This window comes from Daldinia vernicosa (assembly GCF_022497035.1).
Source record: "Daldinia vernicosa strain CBS 139.73 unplaced genomic scaffold F5Y00scaffold_20, whole genome shotgun sequence".
Classification (NCBI taxonomy): domain Eukaryota; kingdom Fungi; phylum Ascomycota; class Sordariomycetes; order Xylariales; family Hypoxylaceae; genus Daldinia; species Daldinia vernicosa.
The window spans coordinates 564,289-573,020 of NW_025953936.1; the positions used below are offsets into that span (position 1 = coordinate 564,289).

Below are 8,732 nucleotides of genomic sequence, written 5' to 3' on the forward strand. Positions count from 1 at the left end.
TGTATAGGTTTTATACATAGAGAGAAATATCAATCCGGAACTTGGCTTAAGTATTTAAATACTACGCAGGTATCCAAGTAGGAATCGGTAACTTTCAATAATAATAACTATAATAGTAAAAGTCATAAAAAGTCAAAATGACCTTTTCCTCAATATGTATCCTTAAATATGTCTAATGACCTCAATGACATCAGATGAGATACAGGGGAGGTACTTTAGGTAAATCCTCATTCCGTTAGCTCCGAATGAATGAAACCTGGGGCCTTGTGTGACGATACCATTGATACAAGGTGCCCTGAAAGCTTATCTGAATTGTCCGATATGTTGTTTGGGAAAGCACTATAAAATACAGTGGACTACCGTGTTATCCAGGTACCAGCATGCGTACTCCGTTATCCGTTATCGATCGCACTAACGTCAACCACCTACAGGTAATTCATTGATGTAACCTAGGTAGGTAGGTACCTAAACGCTAAAAACCAGGGCTGGTGCAAGTCAAGCCAACCAGACCAACTTTACCAACCTTGAGCCTACCCACTTTCAAGACCCTCAACTTTCTTCTTTCACTACATTCGCTACGCTTACGTATTGTACACTACATACCTACATAAATAATCTCTCCCCTCAAACCACCAAGAGGTGTGTCATCGCCATCCAGATATCCAATCCATATCACCAGGCCAAACTTGCGAGCTGGTCATCCCAGCGATTCCCAGCCGGGGTAACTCAGCCGCCACGAAGTATAGGGGTTTGTTGTATTCTATCTTGATATCTATCTCTTCGATAAGAATCCTTCTAGATCAAGTTATTATCAAGTCATTTTTAATCGCATCCCATCCCACCAAGAGTTACAAGAGTTATCCCACCAAAAGTTATCATCATGGCTACAGCTCCTCCACCCACCGCACACCTCGATGAGGATGTTCCTCAAAATGAAGGGTCTAAATTAAAGACCTTTATCTCTATCCTACGAAAGTAAGTAAATTCTTGAATACCTCCTCTCATCTTTGCTTCCCCTGAAGCAAAAGGGGAGAAGGGGAAGGGGAAGGCAAACTCACCGCCACCGACGGTATCCATCCGTAATCGGAGCCACTTCGAGATACAACAATATCACAATACGCGTTTTCATTCCTTATTAATAGATTTTGCTAACGTCACCTCCGCGTCCTAGGTTCATAGGTGTTGCAGATCTTGCGGCCGTGCGATTCTCTCTTCCGTCCCAGCTCCTCGAACCGACACCCAACCTGGAATACTGGAACTACCTCGACAGTCCCAGTGCGTTTGCCGCGATAGGTACATCCGACGAACCGCTAGATCGTATGCTCGAAGTACTACGCTTCTGGTTTACCAAGGATTTAAAATATGTCAAAGGCAAACCATGCAAACCGTATAATTCTTGCTTGGGTGAATTTTTCCGATGTAACTGGGAAGCGGAAGATAATGCGCCACGGATCGATACCAAAAGTTTGATAGCTGCTACCAGCGGCAATGCCAGTAGTGCATCTTCGGTCAAGTCATCCAAGGCTAATGGCGACCCACGAACAGCATCTACCGTATCTGTTGTCCAGACTACACCTAATCCGTCCGGACCTATCGTTCGGATATCATACTTGACTGAGCAAACCTCTCATCACCCACCCGTCAGCGCTTTTTACGTCAGCTGTCCCGAGAAAGGATTACATGCCAAGGGTTTCGATCAGATCAGCGCGAAGTTCACCGGTACTACTATCAAAGTGTCCCCAGGCGAGCACAATCTGGGCATTTTCATTACTCTCGAGCGGAGGGATAATGAAACATATCAGCTAAAACATCCAGCTGCACATCTGGGGGGAATTTTTCGGGGCTCTCTGAGCGTGAGTGTTGGTGATTTCGCCTACATAACCTGCCCTCGGACAAAATTAAAAACGATCCTTCATTACATCGAGGATGGTTGGCTTGGCCGGGCGCAAAACAGGATGGAAGGCGTCATCTTCAGATATGACCCGGATAAGGACGACAAGACACGCATCAAGGATGTACCTGACTCGGACGTGGTTGCGAGACTAGGTGGTGCGTGGAAAGATAAAATCGTCTTCACTCTCGGCCCCAAGCCTGTGGTAAGTTTGCAGAAGATATTCTCTTCCATTCCCTCCCCTTCGTTCTAGCAGCGAGATATTGACAGTTTCTATTCTAGGACTCACACCCTCCGGAGAAGCAAATAACTATCATTGACCTTAACCCGCTCACCGTAGCTCCCAAAGTTATACCACCGAAAGAGAAACAGGCCGAGAATGAGTCCTTGATGTTATGGGACGGCGTGACTCAGGCTATAATGGCGAAGCAATTTTCAAAAGCTACTAACGTCAAGGTAGAACTCGAGGAAAAGCAGCGAGAGAAAGCTAGAGAACGTGAGCGCAAGAACGAAACCTGGAAACCGGTGTTCTTCGATCAAGTTACGGATAAACGGGGGACGCCTGACCTCACGGAGAAGGGCCGCCAAGTGCTCGAAAGAGCACAGAAGGAAGACTGGAGTTTGGAAGGGATTATCTAGAGCGGGCAGCATCCTTCAAGGTTAGAAACATAGCGGCCGGATAGGACCATCGAGGTCCTACATTGCATAATAGTCCTTGGGTTACGATACGGCATCATTGCTTTTTGGATGGCTTCGCTTACATATATACGCGCATACATTTACCAACCATGGGGATAAGGCATAGCGGCTTTGGCCAAAGCCGCACGTGGAGTTTTGTGCATTCGTTTAATATCTGGTTCTTGTTTTTGTTTTTTCGGGTAGACACAGATTCGAGTTTAAGCGGTGTTCAGGAGCATGTAGAAGCTGATAGATAGGTCTTCCTCGGAAGTTTTTCTTTTCATCAAGACTCTACCATTTCGCTGAGGCATACTCAGCACAAACCTTCGTTTTTTCATTATACGGATTCCAAGGAACCTTGAACATATGGTAACCTTTTATCAGAGGTTTATATTATCTTATCTGACTTTTCACTTCTACCTTATTTCGAAATTTACCAGTTGCAGCTTATCTACTGTAACTTCGGAGGCCAAGAAGAAATATATTGGGAGATTTAATACCTTGAGTTCGGACGAGTACAATCATAACCATGTACCTTAATCATATCTAAGTATACACCTAGGGTTTAATATCACTGAGTTCTATGATACATAGTATCCTCTGACATGATATTTACTGGTGGACTTCAGCCTCCGTCATACCTCGAACCTACAGATCCGTGGTGACCGTGATCTCTTCCCCAAGCGCCAAGTCCTCCAAAAATTTATCATTAGCCTTTCTTATACGCTCCAGAGCGTCCCGACCGAGGACGAGCCTCAATACTTTACCCTTCAAATATCCCGCCAACCCTTCGCCTGTCAACGTCTCATAGATACGATCCACGCCCTTCTGGGGGTCACCAGGCTGCTTGCCGCTTTTGGTCAGCAAGACATCCCGGACCCGTGCGACGGCTGTGCCCTCGTAATCCTCAGGAAGTGGTGTCCCAGATTGGTTCAAAGCGGCAAGGAAGTTGGTCCGGAAAGAGCCCGGCTCGACAATCAGGACGGACACGCCAAACTCGGCTACCTCGGCTGCTAGAGACTCGGACATGGCCTCTAGCGCCGCCTTGCTTGCTGAGTATAGCCCGGTTGTCGGCACGTATTCCTTGGCGGCCAAGCTGCTCATGCTGACGATTACGCCGGAACGCCGTGCCCGCATGCCCTCTAGCGCTGCTTGTATCACGTACAGCGGCCCGAAGAAGTTGGTTTGTAGTTGGAGCTGGGCTTCTTTCTCACTGGGTGGCGTCAGTTTTGATTATTGGGTACGGTAGTTATAAGTGCAGATGGTATTTCTTACCTTATCTGCTCGACGGCACCAAGGACGAGGAAGCCCGCATTGTTGACCAAGTAGTCGATTTGCCCGACCGCTTTGACTTTCTCGGTGATGCTCTCCCGAGACTCGTTCAGATCCAGCTCGATGACTTGACCTCCTGCCGATTCGATCTGTCTCACTGCATCCCCGGACTTGGCTTTGCTACGCACCGTTCCTATGACACGGTGGTTGGCCTTGAGGGCTTTGAGACAAAGTAACAGGCCAAAGCCATTGGATGCTCCTGTAATGAACCAAACAGACATTGTGGGATTTTATGAGGTTAAATTGAATTGTTGAGATCTTAAACTCGCCTATAGAACCCTAATCCTCCTCTCCCTTATATACAGATCAAACAGCCACTAACATAGTTGCTATGCCACAATACCAGCTCCTTAAAGCAGTCTGTCCGTCTGAACCATCGTCAGGAAGCACGAAATATCCAAATGCAGCGTTTTTCCAACCAACACGAAGATCTGAAATCGGATCTTGCTATAGAAATCCGAACGTCGTTGGCTTTTCGCGGATTTAGGTTATACTCCTACTATATAACAACTTGGCCTTCATCTGATCCGTAGGTGATAGAAGTCGTTTACGGTGGTAAAATCCGATTTCTAAAGCTGGGTTATCGGCGATGCCGACTTATCCCCGACGGCGCAGAACTTGGCGTTAGTAGGTATTGTGGAAAGTTGAAGCAATATATGGGCGCGGAGTTAGTGCCACGCGATTGCATGAAGAAACGAGATTCGCTCTTATAGCCTTTTAACTCCGTGGAAGAAGATATACAAGTATATAACTAATTTATGAGTGCGGAACTACATTCTCATCGGCGAGTAAAAGAAACATAGCCCCAGTTACCTGCGGAAGACGTCTTGTTGAGACCTGGGACAGAACTTAAGAGAAGCTCGATGGTGACTAGTTAAATAATATTTCTTTTAACGGATTTATATGAACTAATGTGTTCAGGCTACCTCTCGAACGTGGGCTTAACTCACGAACGCCATATTTCTTGCTTTGAGTGACCATGATGGCCGTACCCCTGAATAGTACCCCTGAATACTTCTTAGCACTAACTGACCTGAAAGGGGCCTGCCTACCGACGCTTCTTATTCTAGTCGGGCTCACGACAGCCGGGGCGATAAACTGCTAGCCTACTAAGGCTGTGGTGCGTAACCGGATAGTGGCGTGTCGCCCGAGAAGATGATTTTCTATGCGGAAGAGAAACGGCACTAGGTAGTTCCATGCATCACCGCGAGGGGAAAAGCATGTCCAATGCCGAGCCTCAGGGAGGTTTCAGGGTAATCTACGGGGACATGACTCTGTTCAAGGATGAGAGGCGTGTCATATAAATACACGCTGGATGGATTCGATATCCAATGAACGCTCTGCGCACGTATAGCAGGATATATCATTCTGCCCAGAACTGCTGTGCCTTCGGTAAACTCGGTAACGCCAAGGTAATTGTCTTGGCCATCTTAGCCGCAGACGGTAACATAGCATTGGGAATAGTTAAGGTTGCATCAACGAGGACGGCCATGGCTGTACTCGCCGTGCAGAACAGCGTTAAAATAGATGACCCATCCCCACTCAAGTAAAATAATATACATACACATTTTACGATATAATTCTTTAATTAAATTAAAAGATAAGAAATTTTAAAAATTCTTATATTAAATTAAGTTAATTAAATATCATATTATATAAATTTTATTTAACTTTTATAAAAGTTAATAAAGTTATTTAAGTTAAAATAAAAGATTAAAGTTAAAAAATTAAATAAGTCATTTATTTTAACGTTGTTTTACCGTGTAATAACTTTAAAAACATAGTAAAAATCGATTAAAAACATAATAACATTTACTTTTACGTAAAATAACTTTTAAAGCTTTTGTTTACTTAATTTTTATTAAAATTAATTTAATTTTTTAATAAATATATAATTTTATTTAATTATATTATAAAACTACTTTATTACCATTTAAATAAACTTAAATTATACGCGTTTATTTTAAAGTTATTATTACTTTTTAAATTAATAATACGTAAATAATTTAATATGTAAATAATTTAAAATTATATCGTTTATTTAATTAAAATTAATAACTTTTTTAAAACTTTATACGGTTATATTATTAATTAAAACTTTAATTTAATATATAAAACTTTAAATTAACATTATTAATTTAACTTTTTTAACTTTAAATCGTTTAATTTCTTTAATTAAATTTTTAATTTTTAACCGTAAAAAAGTTTTAAAAAAGTTTTTAAAAAAGTTTTTAAAAAAAAAAACGCCGTTATTTTTATACAATTTATAATTACCGTTTAATTTATATAAAAAAGTTAATAAAATTTTTTATAACGTTATAAATTATTAAAGATTTAATATATTTATTATTAAAAGCGTAAAAATAAAAATTAAAAATAAAAAAATTAATTTTATTTATTATTATTAATATATATATAATCGGTTAAAATAATAAATTAATAAAAGTAAAAATAAACGTTAATAAAATTTATTTAAATATAATTATTTATATAAAACTATAATATTATATTATAAAATAATTAACGTTTAATTTATTATTATTAAAAATATTATTTATAATTATAAATTATATTTTATTATAATTAACGTTAAATATTAACGATTATAAAAAATAAATATTACTTTAAAACAACCGTTTTATAATTATTAAAAATAAACTTTTTAATTAATAATAAAATCATTTATTATTTATTAAATAATAATTTTAAATTTAAGTAATTTAAATTTTAAATAAAATTTACATTTAAAATTAATTTTAATAACCTTTTTAATTTAAATTTTAATAACGATAAATTATATATAATAATTTATAATTAAAATATTATAATTATATTTTATAATATTTAAAATATTAAATAATAATTTCGTAAATAAATATAAAAAACATTTACAAATATTTAATTATTAATAAAAACTTAATAATTAAAAAAATAACTTATTTATTTTAAATTTTTAAATAATATATTTATATATAATAATATAATTTTAAAGTTTTATTATTTAATAATATATATAAAATAACGTTAATAACTTTATTTTACTTTTTATATTAATTATATATAATATAAATTAATTAATTTAATATATTATTATTAAATATTATAAATATTATATTATTATATATTAATTTTATATTAATTTTAATTTTATTTTTAATAAATTTAAAATTAAATTTATATAATAATTAAATTATTTAAATAAATAATAAATATAATATAAAATTTAAAAATTTATTATAATATTAAATAATTTTTTTTAAATATTTAAAAAAATTATAAACTTAATGTTTTTATTATTATTATAATAATTATATATATAATATATTATAAAAAACATAATTTATTACATTAATAAAAAATGAATTAAATTAACGATAATAATAAACGATTTATTACTTAAAAACAATAAAAAACATATTATTAATAATAAAATAACTTTAAATAATGACAATTGCTATTGGCACACCCTCGTTTTACTATCGGGGGCTTATTGGTACACCCTGTACAAAAGGTACATCCCCACGAACTATTTTCAATTAAGTCAACTGTACCACATTTCAACACATCAACCATTATAGCCTAGTCAATCCAACAATGCAACATATAAGATTTGTATCGCTAGTTTCGCCTCAATTAAGGCTTTCTAATGATATAAATCTCAATTAAATGCATGCGGTATTTCAAAAGTTATTCGAATGTATAGTCAATTCAACATGGTCAATTCAACATGGTCAATTCAACGTGGCGCGCGACCGCAAAAGAGCCTCCCGCAGAGCCTCATCCAGAGCCTCATCCAAAGCCTCATCCAACGAACAAATCGACAATTATACCATATGTAATTCGTGGAATAAACATATGAGATACACATCATTACAATCGCCTCAATTAGGGCAGTCTAATGATATATAGATCGATCCGGTGCAGGCTTTAGGTGTAAAGTTATTCGAGTATGTGTGGTGGTGGCCGCTCTTGGGGGACCACGTGATACCCTTTTGCGCGGTCGCATCTGTGTTGAATTGAGTATACAATCGAATAGCTTTTGAAATACCGCATGAATTTAATCGAGACCTATAGCATTAGAAAGCTCTAATTGAGGCGAAAACAGCGATATAATACTTATATGTTGCATCGTGGGATTGAATGGGATAGAATGGTTGATGTGTGGTTGAGGTAATAGGAGTTGAAAATGGGTGGGATGTATTTCGATGTATTAAGTGTACCAATAAGCTCCGATAGTAAAATGAGGGTGTGCCAATAGCAATTGTCTAAATAATAATTAATTTAATTTAAACCTTTTTTTATATAAAAAATTTATGCCTTAAGTTTACTTAAGGATTTGTGTCAAGAGATTTTAGTATATGTTATAAGTAAAGCTTAAGTAAAACTTAACTTAACTTCGTTAACCTTACATATTAACCTCGCGTTAATGGGTCGGAGTTAAGCGCTAATTGGTTAGAGTTAAGCGCTAGTGGGTTGGAGTTAAGCGTTAATTAGTCAAAGTTAAGCGCTAATTAATTAAAGTTAAACGCTAGTAAAAAGGTTATTTTATATACGTATATAAATGCTTATTTCTTTAATAACTCAGCGAATTCGGGGCCGAATCACGTGCACCTTAAACCGTAATTTTTGGCATTTTTTTACTTGAATTTTAACGTAAATTATATAAAATTCGAAGTGATATTCGTAAAGTTATTAAAGTAAACGTTAAAAAAAAAAAAAAATTTAAATATATACCGTAAATATTATATAAATAATAATAAATATATTATATAATTAATATTATTTTTATTTTATATATTATAATATTATATTAAAAATTTTATAAATATAA

The 8,732-nt window shown here is 36.2% G+C and overlaps 2 protein-coding genes across 2 annotated transcripts; one reads left to right on the top strand and one right to left on the bottom strand.

Annotated features, from left to right (window-relative positions):
- Positions 1-389: 389 nt before the first annotated feature.
- Positions 390-3,174, top strand: F5Y00DRAFT_235861 (uncharacterized protein). Its single transcript, XM_048007634.1, has 3 exons — positions 390-975; positions 1,172-2,096; positions 2,174-3,174. The coding sequence occupies exons 1-3, from the start codon at positions 881-883 to the stop codon at positions 2,528-2,530; spliced, it is 1,377 nt and encodes a 458-aa protein (XP_047865452.1). The 5' UTR covers positions 390-880; the 3' UTR covers positions 2,531-3,174.
- A 13-nt stretch (positions 3,175-3,187) lies between these two features.
- On the bottom strand, positions 3,188-4,593 carry F5Y00DRAFT_67931 (putative short-chain dehydrogenase). The gene is made up of 2 exons (XM_048014005.1): positions 3,845-4,593; positions 3,188-3,782 (listed from the first exon to the last, which is right to left on the bottom strand). The coding sequence occupies exons 1-2, from the start codon at positions 4,120-4,122 to the stop codon at positions 3,218-3,220; spliced, it is 843 nt and encodes a 280-aa protein (XP_047865453.1). The 5' UTR covers positions 4,123-4,593; the 3' UTR covers positions 3,188-3,217.
- Positions 4,594-8,732: the final 4,139 nt, after the last annotated feature.